Source organism: Pongo pygmaeus, chromosome 1 (assembly GCF_028885625.2).
Source record: "Pongo pygmaeus isolate AG05252 chromosome 1, NHGRI_mPonPyg2-v2.0_pri, whole genome shotgun sequence".
NCBI lineage: Eukaryota > Metazoa > Chordata > Mammalia > Primates > Hominidae > Pongo > Pongo pygmaeus.
Genome location: NC_072373.2, coordinates 213,137,794 through 213,157,569, shown reverse-complemented (window position 1 = coordinate 213,157,569; position 19,776 = coordinate 213,137,794). Strand labels below are relative to the sequence as shown.

The 19,776-nt window shown below is 53.6% G+C and overlaps 1 protein-coding gene across 11 annotated transcripts in view; it reads left to right on the top strand.

Moving 5' to 3' along the window:
- Positions 1 to 17,750, top strand: part of ARHGEF10L (Rho guanine nucleotide exchange factor 10 like) — a 163,124-nt gene extending 145,374 nt beyond the window's left edge. For all 11 annotated transcript variants that reach the window (XM_054435867.2, XM_054435855.2, XM_054435883.2 and 8 more), the window contains 3 exons: positions 7,656 to 7,830; positions 15,033 to 15,155; positions 16,727 to 17,750. In XM_054435867.2, the coding sequence (XP_054291842.1) occupies positions 7,656 to 7,830; positions 15,033 to 15,155; positions 16,727 to 17,259 (831 nt within the window). In that variant the 3' untranslated portion in view covers positions 17,260 to 17,750. The remainder of the gene's footprint in view (positions 1 to 7,655; positions 7,831 to 15,032; positions 15,156 to 16,726) is intronic.
- The last annotated feature ends 2,026 nt before the right edge of the window (positions 17,751 to 19,776 follow it).

Genomic DNA, 19,776 nt, shown 5'->3' with positions numbered 1-19,776 from the left:
TGTAAAGTGTTGATAAGAATGAGATAAAGACAGGGAAGGGAGTTGTGCTAATTGCCTGTAGAAGATGGCCTTTCTGCATGCCCAGTGCAGCTGTGCAGAGCAGACGTGACCCTGGGTCTGAATTCCCAGCCCTGCCCTTTGCTGGTGGGGTGGCCCTGCACAGATCATTTCTTGTGCCCTAGCTGTGGGATGAGGATGGAATGGTGGCGCCCACCTCCCAGGTGTCTGTGGGGATTAAAGGGAGGCAGAGTTGGTGAGGTGCTGGCAGGTGATCGTGGGTGATCTCTGGGCCCATGACTGTGTCTCCCAGGGCCAGCTTGGTGGTGACCGGGCCGGGAATGGGTGGCACAGCCCCTTCATGCTCACACGCAGCTCTGGTGCTCAGCATTGAGAGTCCCCCATGAGACTCTCGGAGGAAAGCATGTGAGCTTGGAGCGAGGTGTACGCTCCTGCCCTGCCCCCCCTGCCCCGCCCTTCCCTGCCCTGCCCCACCCTGCCCCGCCCCTGCCCATCTGGGCCACTCGGGGTTGGTTTGCTGTCTTTTCATAGAGTCTCTGTGAGGTGAGACACTGCGCGCACAGTGGCCAGTCAGGCATTGGAAAGTCCTGCCACACGGTGGGTACCTGGAAAGTAGAAGGCCCACCAGCCTCCTGCCGTTTCCTCAGGAGCTGGCAGCCCCTGAGAGCCCCTGTGCCCAGCGAGCCTTCTGGCCCCTTGGCGACATCTCAGCTCTAATGACTTTGAGTGCTGAGCGGCTCACCCTGGGAATTTATGGAAACCACGCACAGAAGTGTCACCTGGAGGCATATAAATATTGTAGGACTGGAGGTTGGGCTGTGTCAGCACTATTTGGAGCAGTATCACCCACCTGAAACTGACTATGTGGGCGCCTGCAGTGGGTAGATGGGGGGCTGCAGGGAGGGGCGCCGTGGGTGGGGCAGGACACACGGGTTTGTCTCAGCTCACCTGGGTTCATTCCAGGTCACGGTGCACCAATGCTCTCCCTGGAATCCTCACCATGCCCCAGAGGCGTGTTCTCTTTTTGTCCCCGTGTACAGATGAGAGGAGACGGAGTCACTGGGTAGTGGGGATCTGGGAGCTGGAGGAAGCAGGCCCGACCCCTCCCCTCTACCTGCCAGATTTTTATTTTATTTTATTTTTTAATTACTTTGCCTTTTCTCCCATAACTTTTTTTTTTTTGGAGACGGAGTTTCACTCTGTTGCTCAGGCTGAATTGCAGTGGCATGATCTCGGCTCACTGCAATTTCTGCCTCCCGGGTTTAAGTGATTCTCCTGCTTCAGCCTCCCAAGTAGCTGGGATTACAAGTGCCCACCACCATGCCCAGATAAGTTTTGTAATTTTAGTAGAGACATGTTGGCGAGGCTCATCTTGAACTGCTGATCTCAAGTGATCCACCCATCTTAGCCTCCCAACGTGCTGGGATTACAGGCATGAGCCACTACGCCTGGTCCCCCATAACTTTTTACTTTGAAAAATTTCAAACTACAGGAAAGGTGAGAGAATAATACAATACACAGATATTCTTCACCCAGGTAACTGTTAACATGTTGCTACAATCTTCCCCCATATTATACACGCACAGAGACATACACCCACTTTTAAAAAAGTCAGTTGCAGGCATCATTACCCTTTACCCCTAAGTACTTCAGCATGTCTCTGCCACGTAACTGCATGGCATATCACACCCAGGAATTTAGGTCAATGCACTGATGCTATCTAAATACTGTCCAGGTGCAGATTTTCCCAGTTGTCCCCAAAATATCTTTCAGAGCTACTCCCCCAAATGCCATCCAGGATCCAGCCTGAAATCACAGGCAGCCTTTGGTTTTCATGTCTCTTAAGTCTCCTTTTAATCTAGAATAATCCCTTTGCTTTTTTGTTTTCTTCATGATATTGACTTTGTTGACAAGTCCAAGCCAGCGTCTCATAGAAGTTCCACAGTCTGGAATTGCCTGGTTATTTCCTCCTAGTGAGGTGCCAGTGTTTGGCCAGGTGCTGCGGGGCTGGGGTTCAGGGGAGCCCTGCACCTCCCACAACAGTCCTCGGGGAGGAAGAAGAGCAGCTGGCCCCGTCCTGATCACTTGGTTAGGGTAGCGTTGGCTGGATCTCTCCTTCTAAAGGTGCCGGTTTCCCTTTGTGATTACTCAGTCACCTTTGGGTGATTCTTGAAGACTGTGTGAATATCCAGTTCCTCCACAAACTTTCCCACTGGGGCTTTGTCATCCATGGTGGGTGATCCTTGGTGGTTGCCAATTCACCATCGTCTAATTCTGCCCTGCCTTCTGCATTGACTAGTTGTCACTAGTTACAGAGATTCACCTGACCCCACTCCACACCCAGCCCTTACTATCACTACAAATTCCTAGATTAAAAAAAAAACCCAAAATTCAGCGCAGTCTAATCAGGACCATCATTATTATTTCTGATGTTCACGTTGTCTTGAATTTAGCCAGTGGGGACCGCTTCGTGCTGGCTCCCAGGTCCTTTGGACACATCCCCATCGTTCTTTGAGCCCTTCCTTGCTTTTCACCTGTGAGAAGTTCTAGGCATTTCTCCAGGGCACCCTGGCTAGAGTCATTGCCTTCAGGCTCTTTCAGTGGACAGGGCCAGGGAAGAACTCTCGAGTTGGGGTTTGTTTTGATACCTCTAATTTAGATTTGAGATCCTGGAGTCACCCTCGTCTCTCCCATTCCACACCGGACTCTCTTCTCTCTGTGTAAACCCTGGTTCCCAATAACATCAGTATATCTCAGTCCCACTGCATAAGTCCAGAATCACTGTGCCTGCCCCACCACCTCCAAGCCTGCCAAGGAAGTTGAGGTTTCCCTTGCAGATCATTTTGTCCTTCAGCAGGGACCAGGGGTTTACAGTTGGAATGCCGTGATCTTGAGCTTACTTGAATGGGTTCTTTTCTACGCGGGTGTGACTGTGTGCCAATAAAGCTTCATTTACCAAAACTGGTGCAGGCTGGTTGTAGCCTGAGGGGCATTGTTTGCAGACGGCTGCTCTAGTGTATAATCCTAACAGCACAGTTTCTGGTGCAGGGTGAGCACTCACCCAGGAAATAGCTGTGCCTGGATCATGGAGGCTGAGGGGGCAGGAAGCACTGGGCTTTCCTGGTGGTGGGTGGGCAGGTGGCCTTTTTCAGGGATAAGGGGGATAGAGGCCTCTTAGAGAGTAGGACAGCCCCTGACCCCACCAACCCCACACTTCTGGGCCTCCCAGACCAGCCAAGGATGAGGGCACAGGTCTGGAGGTGCGTGGCCTGGGCTTGGGGTGCTGGGTGAGCAGGGTTTCACCCTTTCTGGTTGGGAGGAGAGCAGAGTTTGATGAGCTGACAGCCTCCCCTGGCAATGAATTCTGAGCTCTCTGAGGGTACGTGGATACCTTGTATTTGGAAAATGAAATGAGCTGCATGGCCTGGCAGCAGCAAGACCAGTGGGCAGCGAGGGCTTCCCCCATGCTCTCGCTGGGGTGCTCACTGCCCCCTGCTCTCACCCGGGTGCCAGGCTCAGTCCCTGAGCCCCCTCTGGGACCCGTGATCCTGGCATGTCTCTCTGGCTCCACCTACTCCCTGCCCTGTGGGCCCAGGAGGCTCAGGCAGGACTCCAGGCTCGTGGTGTAAGAAGGGGATCCAGGAGCCCAGAGGTAACTGAGACATGCCGGGCTGGGGCTGGGGCTGGGGCTGGGGCTGGAGCTGGAGGTGCTGTGCCGTTCTTCCTATTCATTCCTGCCCTTTCCCCCGCCTGCCTCCCCGCTTTGGGCTCGGCAGGTTTGCACAAGCTTTCTGCAAAGCCCTCTGGGCCTGGAGACAGACTTGTTATGCCACTGGAGAAATGAGCCTGGATTTCCACCACTGACTTCTCTTTTAATTAGATTCTGACAGCAGCACACAGGGTTGGCTGGCTGCAGATTCAGGTGCAGCTTTCCTTGGTCCCAGGCCTCTGGGTTTCAGTGCGCTTGGCTTTTTCAGAGGCTGAAAATACTTCTGACCTTTCTTTGGGAGTCGAGCGGGAGGCCGGCTGCATGCGTGTGAGCATGCAGATACCTCTCTCAGTGCGTGCATGTTTGTGCATCCGTGAGCAAGGAGCTGCGTGCTGTGTTTTGGAAAAGCCTGCAGACAAAGCATGTTGGGTCTCACTGACTGTCCTGCTGCCCCATCCATTCGCCCCCCTGCTCACCGACAGCAGGTGCTGAAGGGGTCCCCTTGGCCTCACTGTCCTCATCTGTGATTGGGGCTGATGCTGCCTCAGCTGGCTTTTCCCAGCAAGGCCTCGTGGGAGGTTTCCTTCCTCCTGGATTCCTCCTACAGGATGGTTTGGCAAAACAAAATCATTCTGCATGTTTCCTTGAAGGAACATACATCTCAGGAAGAGAGAACTGAAAGCTAGGATGGCCCGGGCTGTGGGCAGCAGATATGGATGGAGGGCTAGAGAGATGGGGGCATGGTCTCTCCCCTACACAGCATGGACTACTAAACCTGACTTAGTGCAGGCTGTGAGGAGGCATGGCCTCCTCCCAAAAATCAGAGGCTCTGAGCCTCCTGCACCTGGGCCTTCTTGGGGCGCCGGGAGTGGGTGGCTAAGAAAAGAGGAAGAGACCCCTGATACCTCTGGAGCCCTTAGCCTGAGCCCCCAGTCTGAGAGAGGAGACAGTTCGCTTCCTCTGAGCATGCCCAGCTAGATACAAGATTCTGTCCTTGCTCCGGGGGGGCCCCTACCCAATGGAGACACCGCATCCCTGCCTTTGGTGAACTTTCGGTCTGAGGAAACTACAGCTTCTGCTCGAGGAAACTACAGCTTCTGCTCTGGGGGCGTCCCCCTAGTCAGGGGTGGGCTGTGCAGTAGAACCCCTGTTCCAAGAGCAGCCTGACCCTGAGGAGAGGAACCACGCTGCTGTCTCTTCTCCCCTCCCCTCCCCTCCTCTGGGGAGCCTGGCCTTTCCTGCTACCCCTGCCTTCCTTGCTACTCGAAGCTCAGCCATCAGGGACTGGCTCAGAAAAAGCAGTTTCCTTGGACAGCTCACAGTCTTGCCCTCCTGGTCCCCACACTCTGATCAGGAATGACCCCGGAGCTCACTGGCTCAGCTCCCCATGGAGAACCCCGCCCCTCGCAAGCTTCCTTAACTCAGTGGGAAACCGCTTAGTGATTTGAGCTGGGAAGGAGCTGGGGCCATCCTCCATGGCAAAAGAAGCTGAGTCCTGTTCCTCACTCTCCACTTGCTAAGCCCACACGAGGTCTTCAGGGGCTGGACCAAGAAGCCAGCCTTCCCCACGCTGTTGTCAGACTGAACTTCTTTAAAAGTAAAGCTGACTCTGTCACTTACCAGCTCAACCCCCTCCAGTGGGCGAATAAAAAAAAAAAAAAAAAAAAAAAAAAAAATCTAACTTTTCCCCAGGGATTCCAAGGTGGCCTGGTGCAATCTGGCCCTACCTGCTCTGGCCTGCCCCATTGCTGTGCCCTCCACCACGGGTCCCTCTGCTTCTCATTCCTGCCTCCGGGCCTTTGCACTGCTGTGCCCTCTGCGTAGAATGCTCTTCCCCCTCCTCCCAATCATTGAGGGGCTGTTTCCTCCCCATTATTCAGGTCTCTCACTAAATGTCACCTCCTAGAGACACCTTCCCTGACCCCAGTCTTAATGGCTCAGTATTTTTTCTGCGCAGTGCTTCTCACTATCTGATGTAATCTTTCTTTGTTTTAATTGCCTCCTGCCCTGGGAACGTTTGCCCCACAAGAGTGGGTCTTGCAGTCATCAAGATATTTCCAGCACTTAGACCGACACCGGGCACATAGTAGGGACTCAAGAACATCTGCTGAATAAATGAGACCCTACTAGGCACCAGGCCTGTGCCAAGCTCTCCTCACCAGGTCCCTGTAATCCTCATAGCAGCCTCTACTTACAATTGAGGAAACTGAGGCCTGGGCCTGTGAAGCTGCCAAGGACGTCAGATTTAATAGCAGGTTGGATCTCAAATAAATGCCCATCCAGGATCCTCCTGCAGTCTTGGGCTTCCTGCCAGGACAAATTCTTTATGGCAACAGGAGAAAAGCCAGAAAACTGGAAAAGAGGAAAATCACCCTGTCCTGCTCCTGGAGTAAGCCTCAGGGTGCAGCTCTCCCTCCCCTGCCCGTCTTCTTCCCCCAGGTTTTGGTGTATTTGTTTTGTTGTTTTTTCTTTTTTTTGCATTTTCTGTAGCATTCACATTTTTCTGTGTCCATCATGCAGTGTCTGTAAGCGTGAGTTTAAATGCAGGGAGGACAGTACAGAGCTGGATACACAGAGTTACCTGACTGTCCCCAAGGCTTGGGGATTTAGGTTGTTTCTAGTCTGATGTGCCTGAGTTAGTGACACCTGAGTGTTGTAGATAGAATTCAAGTGTCCATCTATTCATTTTTTTAACCAAATTTTACTGTGCTGGGCCCTGTGCCAAGCAGGGGACGGGCACTAAAGGGCATGAGGCCCAGGCTCTGTCCTTGGAGTCCACAGTCTTATGTGGGAAGTGGCCAAGTAGAACCAGAGAATGGTGTAGGTATTCCAGGCTAGACAGCGGAGCGCGCTATTCAGAAGGAAGTGGCTGGTCCGTGGTGGGGTGGGGCCTGCCTCCTGGAATGAGGACGCCACCCTGAAGTGGAGTCTTCAGATGTTGAAGGAGGACAGTTGGGGAGGGGGGGGTGCATGCTGTGCGCAAGTCATGGCGAGGGCAGAGGTGTGGCACGTCCTGAGCATTGGCTGGCCTGAAACGTAGGGAGCCCACAAGGAAGGGCAGGAGTGGGGGCAGCACTGGGGCCCCGAATGCTGAGCTAAGGAACTTGGACTTTCTCCTGCAGTGAATGGGAAGCCTGATCATTTGTATCTTCTTTTTAAAGAAAGTTTTTATTTGTTTTAAGATCAAAATCGTACATACACTTGCAAGAAAAAAAAAAAAAAGCATGGAGTGGTTTATCCTGAAAGGCTCGTCCCCACTCCCCATCTCAGTCCTGCTTTTTGGAAGAGAATGCTTTTCACCTGTTCTTTTTTTAATCCACCTGGCACTTTCCTCAGGACCCAAACTTGTTCACTCTGCTGCTTCTTGATGTATCAATTTTGGGACATTACCTGTTGTCTCCTTGCTGTGAAAGATGAGGATTTGGCCCATATTACCCCCGTTCCTTCCCTGGTCATTCTCTCGGTTGCCTTTGTCACTTTAAATCATTTACATAAACCACAACATCTTTCATGATTTTTGGCTCCATCTTTCCCTTCCGTAAGGTAAAGCTCTGAGGGGTCACTGGGACCGTGCCTGGTCCTATCTGCTTGTGAGTGAGTGTGTGCCCGTCTTTCCTGCTCCTCACTTGGTGATATCATGCTGGTAGTTTGCAACTGGCCACATTAGAATGTTTACACCATGGAAATTGGCAAACCCTGCAAACCAGGATTCCCTGCCAGTTGTTAAACTTTGGCCAACACAGCACAGCTGGGCTTCTAAGATTCCAGTTGTTAAACTTTGGCCGACCTCAAAGCTGGGCTTCTAAGGTTCCCTGAGTAGCTTGTGCTTTTGAAGAATGTGAGAATGGCTGGCCCAGGGGTGGGGGCTTGTAGGGAGGCTCAGCTGGCAGGCCCAGCCAGCATCAACACTCCTCCCTTTGTGCCACAGCAAAGCTTCGAGGCGCACCAGGACGAGGCAGTGAGCGTGACGCATATGGTGAAGGCAGGCAGCGGTGTCTGGATGGCCTTCTCCTCTGGCACCTCCATCCGCCTCTTCCACACCGAGACCCTGGAGCATCTGCAAGAGATCAACATCGCCACCAGGACCACCTTCCTCCTGCCAGGTGAGGCTGCTGCGGGCAGGGGGGAGCTGACAGTCACAGAGCACCTTCCGTGGCCAGGTAGTGGTGTGACCTGGGCAGCCCATCCCATTTTCCCTCATCAGCCCTGAAAACTGGGGCTTTAAGTTGGGGCACTCCCCAGGAAGTGGTAGGGTTGGGATTCACACCTAGGACTGCCATCTCAAAGCCCCTGCCTGTCACTGTGCCCAGCCACCACATCACAGCAGCCTGGGGCACTCAGGAAATGGCCCCCAGCCCAATGGACCCTCCAAAGTCAGGCAGCTGCTAAGGGAAGGCCAAGCTGGGCAGGAACCCAGGCCTTTCTGTTCTGCCCCACTCCCCATGTTGACCAAACACCCAATTCTGCCTCAGATCCCCTGCAGGATGAGGTGATGGGAAAGTGAGAAAGCCAACAGATGGTCTCTGTCCTTGGAGGTTTTTCTGAGAAGGCAAATGCCCGTCTTGGGCCTTCTGGTCCATGGGTTTGGATGGCATCTGCTGTGGCTGGGGCCCCTCCTGCGTAGCTGTGTGTAGACGAAGTGGACAGGATTGATGGTGGAGGGGAATGGCGGCGAAGGATTAAGGCCGGAGCTCACCAAATGCCCCCCAAGGCCTCCACGGAATTGGCTCTCAGCCCTTCCTTACCATCTGCTGCCCAAGATGCAGGCGCCATGCCCATCCTCACCCCAGCTGGCTACAGAGCAGACCACGGGGCCAGCAGGCATCAGCTAACCTTGCTTCCCTCCTTGGCCTAGCTTCCCCCAGAGAGACTGACCTGCGGCCAGTGTGGGAGGGTGCAGTGTCTCTGTCTTGTCCCAGTGCCCCAGGCAGGGCTGGGTTCAGCAGCTGGGAGAGCCAAAGGGCCCTCGGGCCAGGGAAATACAGCCCGTGTGGCAGGCGGGGGCCTGGAGCTGATTGTCACAGGACCTGGCAGATGGGCCATGGCAGAGGCTGGGAGCGGCCGTATGCCCAGCAGGGTTGAGTGTCCTGTCTTCTGAGGCTGTACCGAGGGCAGGCACATTAGCCAGCACTGCAGGAGCCTTGGGGACCTCTGCCTACCCCAGGGGCCTGGTCCCTAACTCCCTCCTGAGGCCCTGGAAATCACCCTGGCTTCTGCTTCCCTCTAGCCAGTCACGATGGTCCTTGAGTCTGAACTGATCACATGGAGATGGCGGTTACTAACAGCACAGTCCACGGCGGTCACAACGGTGTAATAACTGCCACCCTGCCCAGGCCTGAGGTGATGAGGCCCCAAGTGCTTATGAACAGGATCTCATTTCACCCTAACCCTGCGAGCTGGGGATCATCCCCACATTACAGATGCAGACACTGAGATTGGTTCAGCAGGCCGGGCGTCTTGCTCGTGGTCATGCAGTGGACCAGAGGCAGGACTACAAGTCACATCAGGCCGGAATCAGTCCAGCATCAATGGAGAAAGAGAGTTGGCTTGAGGCCTGGCTTGGCCAACACATAGTATCAGACAAGTCCCTTAATCTCCCGGAGCCCCTCATCCCTCTGTAAGATGGGATGTAGGTCCCAGCTCAGCGACTGTTATGAGGATAAATGCTGCCCGGGCTGGGAAGGTGGCTGTCCTGGGCCGGCAGGGTGGCAGGTGCCTGATGAGACTGAACTCTTCACTCACGTTCTCCTGGGGTGTGTGAGAGGCTTGGTGGGACCTGTGTTTGGGTTGCCTCCTTCCCCCTCCTTCTCTCCCTCCCTCCTTCTCTTCTTCCCTCCCTCCCTCCTTCCTCCCTTTCTTGTTTCATAGTATTTAGCCATTATACAAGTTCAATCCATTTTAACTATGATAAAAATGTCTCTGTATCACAAAACTATCTCCACATTTCCTCTGATAGCTAAATTATTTCAAGTTAGTGGAACAATGAAGAAATAGATAATCTCATGGGCTTTTAAAAATCTTTGGAATTTCATCTTGTTGGCGCAGAGGAGAGTAAGAGAGAGTCAAGCTGATCAAGTGGTGGGAGGCAGGATGTGTGGACAGACCCGGCTGTAGTTAGAACAGCCGCTCCTGCCTGTACAACCCTGACTTTACTGTGTTTCACACGCACCTTCACGCCCGTTGTCTTACTTACTCTTTGCAGTTACTCTTTAAGGAAGGAAGGGCATTCGTTGTTATGATGATGATTTGAGGGCCAGGTAAACTGGGGCTCAGGAGGTGAAATGACTGGTCTGCCATCGCAGTGCTGATATGGACAGAGCCAGGAGCAGCCCCACAGACTCTCGTTAGAGCTTCCTCACACTTACTGTGTAGCTTGGGGTGGTTGTGTCCCTGTCCTGGGCCTCAGTTTCCCCATTCATACAACAAAGGGCTGAGATTTGAGTCAGCTTGGCCATGCTGGGTGGGGTACACCAGAGCCTGGAGCCAGAATTCCTCCTGGAATCCCTGTTCCCCTGCCTTCCAGCTCTGACTGGGAGCACTCGGAGCACCCGCTTCCCATCCTCGGTCCCTACCCTGCAGGGCAGGTGTAGGTGTTGCGTGAGACAGTGTGAGGACAGTGCCCACAGTCCCCGTCTCAAGCCAGCAGCGGTCCATGATGGTGACATTTGCCGTCATCGTCTTTACGGCATCCCTGCCCTGCATCTCCTACGAGGGCTCCTTGCCCCTCCTGAGACCTTCCAGGTCAGTGTGCCATTCCTGTTGCATCAGCTGCGTCAGTGCAGACAGAGGTGACCCCTCTCTTGGCAGACCTCCCTGAGGCTGAACCCTGGAGAGGGCTGGAGGTAGGCCGAGGTTCCAGAATGTGGGGTTTCCCGAAGGTTCCCTCTTCCCTCAGGCCTGAACTTTCCCAGTCAGTAACCCAGGGGAGCCTGGGGCCCTGCCAGACAAGTTCCTCCTGACCCCTCATATCTGAGAGTGGCTCCCTGAGCTCCAAGCTGAGCCAGAGCCAGCCCCAGCCACCACGCTGGGGACCAGAGCGTGGGGGGCAGCTTCAGATCCACCCCACGTTGTGCCTTTGCAGAAGCACAACACAGCAGGATTCTTAAATTCTTTATTAGAGATATTTTAAAAAAGCTTTTAAGTATTTTTTTCTTCCCCCACACCACCAAATGAAATAATTGCATAATTAGTAATAAATTTGTTCTTCCACTAAGTGTGGATTTTTTTAGGGTGTGTTAAAAATTTATCACGCTTCCTTCCCCTGACCCCTTTCTTCCACTCGAGTACTCGACTGGTATTAATGCATTTTTTAACCTAAACTCCCTCCTCCTTTTAACCAGACAGGTCATTAATAAAATGTTCTCCGAGAGCCTGAGCTTTTTAAAGTTGTATATCTCCAGATAGATGGCTTGGGTGAGTTGAACACTGCTGCATTAAGTCTCTGTGATAAAATATTTATTCACCATTAGAATTTTTTTTTTCTTTCGGACTGTTTGTGAAGTGTCTTGCTCTTTTCCTTGAGGTGGAGGGGGAGGGGAAGGCCCCAGAATGAGGTCTGCAGATGAAGTCATTTCTCAATTCCGGCATCTCTTTCAGTTTCTTGCTTGCCTTCCTCCCATTTGTCGGTTTTGCCGTCCAGTGGGGGCCGGGAGGATGCAGGGGCAGTGGGAAATGGTCTCCTGCCCGTCTCCATGCCCTGGGGGTCTTGGAGAGGGAGGCGATGAGGCTTGTGGAATGAAAAATTCACCACTGTCCCCTCTCTTGGCTTTTTTGTTCTTGTGGGTTTGTGGCTCTGATGGAGCTGATCTTAAGACATTAGCGTCCAGATCCTTTTAATAATCATAAACATTATCCTAATAGCCTCTATTTATTGATTGTACACTATGGGCTAAGAGCTGTGCTCAATTGTGTATATATATTATATGTGTATATATGTGTGTATATATTTAATATTTCTAATAATTATAAAATTGAGCAAGGCAGGTTTGTAGTACTCATTGATGGATGAGAGAAGTGATTTGTGCAAGTTTTCTCCTTTCTTTCATCCGTCCATCCATCCATTTACTCATTCACTCACAGATACTTCTTGAGAGTCTACCATGAGCCAAGGTACTTGGCCAGGAGTTGGGGAGTTAACCATGAGTGCACAGATAAGTCACTGCCCTCACAAAGCTTGTCATAAGTAGACGAATAGCAAAATAAGGTCATCACAGACCTTGACCAGGGCTAAGAAGAGAAGTCAGGTGTTGAGGATAGGAGCTCGTGGCCTGAGCCTCCCATGTTGGCCAACTCCAGGAGGGCTGGGGGCCTGACCCTGGACCGGAGGCTGCCATCATAGTTCTGAGCCTTCACTTTTGGAATGGATTTAGGTGTGGGAAATGGTCCCAGCTCCACAGACACCCAGGTACTGTTTGTGAAATAGCCCTTGTTGCCAAGCCTGTAAGTCACTAGTGGGCTTTTTTTTCAGCCTGGTTTGCATTTCCACATTGCATGGACACTATGAATGTGATTTTTTGAGTTTTCATCATGTTGCCAGACTCGAATCCCACTGCCTGCTTGATAGCTCCACTCGGGTGTCTAATTTGTGTCTCAGACCACACATCCAACCAGGAACTCTGGGCTTCAACCCCCAAACCTGCTCCTTTGCCATCCCAAGCCATGGCACTGCTGTGCACCCAGCTGCTCCAGGCAGGGGAGCCTCAGCGCCGTCCTGGGTTCCTTCCTCTGCTCTACCCCTGCTCCCCTCTCCCAGCAGCTCTGTCACTCTGCTCCAAACAGGTCTCGAACAGGTTGGGCTCTCCTCACCTCACTGCCGCCGCCCTTCCCACCTGGGCAGCTGCTCCCACTCCCACCCTCCACAACTGCAGCTAGAACCTTCCACTCAAATCGCCACTCCCCTGCCTAGACCTTCTGGTAGTTTTTCACTGCAGCCAGAATTAAGTCCTGGCCCTGACCCATCCCCTCTTCTGACCACCTGGAGTCCTTCTGTGCCCCACCTGCACTGGCTTCACTCTGCTCCATGGACTGGCTGAGCTCGTTCCTGTCACAGGGCCTTTGCATGCCCTGTCTCCTGCGTCTTGGCTCAGGTCTTGGTGTGGCCACCTCTGCCTTGTCGCCTGGAGTTCGCAGCCTCATGCCGGCCTCCGCATCCTTCCAGGAAGCAGAGGGATGCCTGAAGACCCGGGAATCCTCCACTGGCTCTGCTGCGTCGCCCTGTTTCAATCCTCTGCCTGGCGTTTACATTCCTTGTTTCTGTTTTTGTTTCCTGTATCTCCTCTCTACGCCTCTATGTCTAATACAGTAGCCGTTATTACAATGAAAGAAAATAACACATTCAGTCCGTCAGTGCCACTAGCTATATTTCCATGCTCGGAAGCCACATGTGGCTGATGGCTGTCAAATTGGACAGCACGGTAGGAAACATGTCCGTCATCAAAGAAAGTTCTAGAGTGTCTGCTCCTTAAGACAGAACTCTGTGTACATGACATCTAGTGTGGGATCTGCCATGCAGTAGGCATCTGGGAGGTAAATGGATTGGTGATGGGATGGCACACTGTATTAGGCAATGCTGGGTGTACCCTGAGTTGGTAACCTGCCTTTTGGGGTGAGAGAGCCACACCAGTTCTCCCTGTGCCTGCACTGCAGAGGAAGCACATACACCCATATGTATGAAGTTGAAGTGTCACGCCCAAGGAGGGAGAGGTGATGGAAGCACTGGGTGGTGGTGAGCAGCAGACCTCAACTCCACCCCACCCTGCACTCACCAGCTGGGGGGCCTCTTTGAGCCTTAACATCCGCGCCTGGAAAATGGGGCCGGCATTTGTGTCTTGCGTACGTCTTGGCTATTGCAAGGCTTCTGTCAGATGAGAGCAGGTATACGAGTGCTTTGGAAACTCCAAAGCTGTATTTTTCCAAGTGTGATCCATGGACCAGAAGCAGCAGAAAGTGGGAACCTTCTGGAATGCAGCCTAAGCCTCTCCCAGAGGGCAGCAGGATTAGGGCAAGAAGGAGACAGCCCTTTAGAAAGGCAGGTGCCTAGTGAAGCCCAAGGAAGTGTGGCAGAGCTGTCCACCCTCTGTGTGACGTGGTGGGGGGTCTGTCCCTGAGCCGGCAGCCTGTACCCCATGCCTCTCAGCCCCCTCAGAGAGCCTCCTGCCCCCTGCACTCCCAGCCTCTCCCTTGTGCCCATTCTCATTGCTCAGAATTGTTGGCAACAGTGCAGCAGCAGCGATGACAGCAGATAGTGCCCATTTTGCCATGCGCGGGCACGGGATTGTTTTACGTTCATTCATTTAACCCAATGGAGAATATCTGTGTTCCAAACATCAAAAAGGGACAGTAAAAATACGGTCCTATAGGACTGCCATTGTGTACACGGTCTGTTGTTGACTGAAAGGTCATTATGCGACATGTGACTGTATTATCCTTGACTCCTTTTACAAGTGAGGACACCATGGCCCAGAGGAGTTTAGGACGGGCCCCAGGTCACGTAGCTGGAGAGTGGCAGAGCCAAGGTGTGAGTCCTGCGCCTGGCTCTGAAGCCCTGTTTTCGGCCACTGTGCTGGGCAGCCCACACCTGGCGTCCTCTCTGTCAGGAGCAGGGGACCGCCCCCACGCCCTCCCTGACATTGCTATTCTTGCTAAAATGAAGAGACAGCGCTGAGGGGAGAGCTAAAAAGAACGAATCTGGACTGGCATCAGAAACATGCTGCTTCCCACCAGCGAGTTTTCTGCTTCACTCTTGGGCCTGGGGCCTGCAGGGTGTGCTATGACCTCATCTGAAGAAGCACCCACACGGGCAGGCCCTGAGGGGCTGCAGCAGGCACACCTCAATGCCTCTTGAGCCCCACCCAGCCCTTCTTATGCCTCCCATCTGCACCATCACCGATGCGAAGCTTGCACCTCCCCAGTCTTCCCTGGTTTTGCTCGTAGCTGGCCGGCTGGATCCCTGCATGGATTGCCCTTGGACAACCCTTTGTGCCAGATGACCTGGCCACCATGTATTGAGAGCACACACAGACCAGGCGCTGTGCCTGTGGTGTTCCCCCAATGTATCCGCATGGCAGCCCCACTTTACACAGGAGGAAACTGAGGCTGGTTAGGGGAGTGCTCAGCTGGAGGACCCCATGGCCAGACCCCAGGCAGGTCAGCCTCCAAAGCCCCAGCTCTTACCCACCCCACTGCCCAACTTCTTGCTGGTTTCAGGGGAGGAGCCTGCTGTGCCAGGCCCTCACCTCGTGGTGGCACCCAGAGCCCATGCCGTCTCCCCAGGAGGGCACTGCTCAGCCATCCTGTCTTTCTGCAGGCCAGAAGCACTTGTGTGTCACCAGCCTCCTGATCTGCCAGGGTCTGCTCTGGGTGGGCACTGACCAGGGTGTCATCGTCCTGCTGCCCGTGCCTCGGCTGGAAGGCATCCCCAAGATCACAGGTGAGGCTTTGGGAGCTGGTGTTGGCAGGACCTGGGGGTCAGCTGCAGGTGGCCGGTGGGGCTTGGCGGGGAGGGTGTGTTATGCCCCCATCGGTATAGGGATGGGGTTCCAGTCTCCAGCTTCCTCTCATCTCAGGTGGCATGGTGGCCAGTAGAACTGAATCGTCCCAGCCCTACAGTCTCCCACCTTTCTGAGTGTCAGTTTCCTAATCTGGCAGATGGACACAAGAGTGGCTTGGGGCCTGGCTGAGACACCTGCCTAATGGCAGTGGCTCCACTGGCCCTTTCTTCTCCTTCCCATAGCAGTTTCAAGATGTCCAGGCTCCAGAGAGAGAAATAACTGAGTGTTTCTGGGGCTAGGCCCGGCCTCCTCGTGGGGTCCATGTGCAAATGAATGTGTGCACATAGATCGGAGGAAGGTCTGCTCTGATCTGCACCACTGGGCCCAGGAGAACAAGGGCAGGATCAGAGAAGACCCCCACACTTGGATGCCTGGAGCTCTGGGGCCCCCTCTGCCTCTGCCCTGAGAATGATGACTGTGGTCTCTTCCAGCAAGGGAGCAGGGCCGATAGGGTGGGCCGGCTCCCTGCACAGACCTTGAGTCCTTCTGCTAAAGAAGAGTTGCTTTGGCTGGGCTTGGTGGCTCACACCTGTAATCCTAGCACTTTGGGAGGCCGAGGCGGGTGGATTGCCTGAGCTCAGGAGTTTGAGACCAGCCTGGGCAACACAGTGAAACCCCGAAACCCTGTCTCTACTAAAAAATAAAAAAAAAAAAATTAGTTGGGTGTGGCGGCATGCATCTGTAATCCCAGTTACTTGGGAAGCTGAGGTGAGAGAATTTCTTGAACCCGGGAAGTGGAGGTTGCAGTGAGCCGAGATTGCGCCATTGCACTCCAGCCTGGGGGACAGAGTGAGACGCCACCTCAAAAAAAAAAAATTGCTTCTAAATTCTGAGATTTTCTATTTTCAAGGTTTCATCAAATAGGGCATTTTGTCCATCCAGGGGGCATTTGGGGAGGGCCTATTTCCAGGTGGAATCCTGGGACGCGGGATGAATTGGGCAGAGACCCTGCTCTCAACAAGCTGACGGTCTCCTGGGGGTCATCATAGCTCGGGTGACAGGTGCTGGGATGAGGGTGCTCCGGGGGCTGGGGACACAGAGACTGGGGTGAGCAGCTCCCCATGCATGAATTCAGGAGGGATTCACAGTGAGGAGCTTGAGCTGGGCCTTGCAGAAAGAGTGGCAGAATCAGGTAGACGGGAAAGGATGTCTAGGTAGAGGCAGCTGCTTGGCAAAGGCTCAGAGCCGCTTGGCAAAGGCTCAGGAAATTCTTGGAAGTTCACACTGAGGCTCCCCCATGTGGTGTATAAAGTTGTTCCTGTTCCGCTCCCCTGAGGAAGTTGTGCAAGAGCACAGGATAGCCAGACCCTGTGGCCTTCGGGGGAGGTGCCAACATAGACGGAAGTGACCCCCCCAAATACCCAGAAAGTTCTCCAGGAGAGAGACTCAGGTGCTTCCCTAAATGTGCTGGGCCTTTGGGCCCCTTTCTCTCTCGCCCCATTTTCTGCAGGGAAAGGCATGGTCTCACTCAACGGGCACTGTGGGCCTGTGGCCTTCCTGGCTGTGGCTACCAGCATCCTGGCCCCTGACATCCTGCGGAGTGACCAGGAGGAGGCTGAGGGGCCCCGGGCTGAGGAGGACAAGCCAGACGGGCAGGCACACCAGCCCATGCCCGACAGCCACGTGGGCCGAGAGCTGACCCGCAAGAAGGGCATCCTCTTGCAGTACCGCCTGCGCTCCACCGCACACCTCCCGGGCCCGCTGCTCTCCATGCGGGAGCCGGCGCCTGCTGACGGCGCAGCCCTGGAGCACAGCGAGGAGGATGGCTCCATTTACGAGATGGCCGACGACCCCGACGTCTGGGTGCGCAGCCGGCCCTGCGCCCGCGATGCCCACCGCAAGGAGATTTGCTCTGTGGCCATCATCTCTGGTGGGCAGGGCTACCGCAACTTTGGCAGCGCACTGGGCAGCAGTGGGAGGCTGGCCCCGTGTGGTGAGACGGACAGCACCCTCCTCATCTGGCAGGTGCCCTTGATGCTATAGCCCCTCCCCTCTCCCCTCAGAGGGCACAGCTGCAGGCCTGACCAAGGCCACGCCCGGCTCTCGTGCTCTAGGGACCTGCACGGGACGTGTGGATGGGCCTGGACTCTCCAGAAACTACTTGGGCAGAGCAAAGGAAAACCTCTTCTTTTAAAAAAAATTTTTTCAGAGTGTTTTGGGGAGGAGTTTTAGGGCTTGGGGAGAGAGAGGACACATCTGGAGGAAATGGCCTTCTTTTTAAAAGCAAAAAAACACAAAACCTCACAACTGCCTGGCAAGCCCAGTATCACTTGTTTGGGCCCTAGCGGGGCTCCAAGGCAGCCACACGCCCCTCCTGGAAGGGTATGTGTGTGTGAGTGTGTGCGAGTGTGTGGGCTGGTGTGTGAATATCTATAAATACGTATATATGGTGTATATTATATGTGTATAAATAAAGTCTGTACATATTGGACCTCTGGGAGATGCTGGAATAAAAGACAAGAGTTACATCCGGACTTGGATTGAAATTTTGTTGTGGTTTTTTAAAGACATGATGGGAAAGAGATAGAGAGAGCAGCTATTGGTAGAGAGGGTTTATTCGGGACCCAGGAGCCACTCTTAGGCTTGGCAGGAGGGTGGAGCTGCTACGGGAATCAGCTCTAGAACTTCACAGTCCAATCTGGTCACCATTAGCCACAGGTGGCTAATTAATTTTCAAATTAATGAAAATGAAATCAAACATTCAATCTCTTAGTCACCATAGCCACATTTCAGATGTGGCTTGAGTGGTGAGTGGTGAAGGATGAGATGGCACAGATATGACCATTTCTACCATAGAAGAAAGTTCACTTGTGCTCCAGAAGGGGCTCTAGGAGCTTCTTTTGTGAATATTTTTTGGAAAAAAGACTGGTTCACCCCAGGTCTGGAGTAGCATGGGGGCAGAAGGCCTTGGTGTCTAACAGTGCAAGCCAGCAGCGAGGGGAGGATGAAGGGCTTCTCTGCAGGCTGGCAGCCATGTCCCAGGACTTGGGGTCAGAGGGAGGTCAGGGTGGGCTTCAGGTGAGGTCCATCAGCAGCAGGAGCAGAGCCCAGGCTGCAGGTGAGATGGGTGAGTGGGGCTGCCTCTGGCCCTGGCTCTTCTCTTCTGGCTCAGTTCATCCTTAGATTTCTAGAGCTGCTTGCAGGAAAGAAAATCAAAACCAAAAGCCGCCACCCAAAAGGGAAGTGTTTCCTCCATCTCTCCACCCTCTACCTCTCTGTCATCTCTCTACCCACCACCCACCAGTACTTGCATTGAGATCTTTCCACTGAAGTTCTGGGAACCCAGTGGAAAAGCCACCAAGGAGTGGACATTCCAGCCGGGTTCTAACCTCGTGATAGGTTCTCGCCCACTAGAGAAGTCATTCATTCACTCGTTTTGCAAACCCCTTGAGTTCCTGCTATTTGCCAGGCACTGTGCTATGTGGACAAGACTGCAGCCGTCCATGCCCACAGGAAGTGCATGATGTAGCGGGGAAGGCAAGCATAAATACCAGTGAGCGAAGGCTTGGGGAGATCGAGGGTGCTGCGGAGGAGGAAGGGGGATGGAGGAGCAGCCCGTGCTCAGGTAGAGGGTAGACAGAGGTTGGCTATTCCCAGAGGGAGGTAGCCAGTGTGGGTCCCCAGGAAGGGGAGAAAGGAAGCTGGTCCAGAGGAACCAGTACACCCGAAGGTCTGGCTCCCACACTGACTACGGCTCAGACGTGTCCACCTCCTTTGGGCCTCAGGATCCCATTTTGTATCAAAAGAACCATCACTGCCCTGTCCACCTCTCTTGGAAGAGAATAAAGTGCCCTGGTTCCATTTTTATTGCACAAGTGGGTTATTGAATAAATACTCTGTCTGGATGGGACTCCCGGGGGTGTGTTTATCCCATCAATCAAATGTCAACCAAGACTTTCTGAGACAGAGACCAGTGAGTCGAGGCTGCCTGGGACAAGGAGTAAGCCTGGACTCTAGGGCCTGGCAGGTCTGCATTCAAGTCCAGCCCCACCAAAACGCGTCTGTGTGGCTCCCAGCACATCCCTCCGTGGCTCCCAGCATGTCCCTTCGTTTCCTTATCTCTAGAACGGAGCAGATGATGTGTCACAGAGTTCGAGGTACCAGAACCACAGAAAGCATCTGGTATTTTTGGTGGTGGTTCCTTATATCCTCACTCCAAACGATTTGAGGCCGGTGATTCTTACTGAGGAGTCTCCTCTTTGGTGCTGGAGCTGGCATCTGGGATCTCCGTGGGCCTGTTAGATTCTAGACCTACAGATCGCTCAGCTAAAAGGGACCTGGGAGATCGAATGGGGCCCATTAAATCACGTCACGGAGAAAACGACTGACTTTGCTACTTCAGTGAAATTATCACATCAGTCACCAGCTCATCTCCCGTGCCTCCGACAACAGAGTGAGGGAGGGTCGGGGGCGCTGCGAACGGCTCCCGAGACCCACTGAGGACGTGCGTCGCATGTGAGTGGAGGCCTGGCCTTAGATATTGATAAGAGTAATAATAAC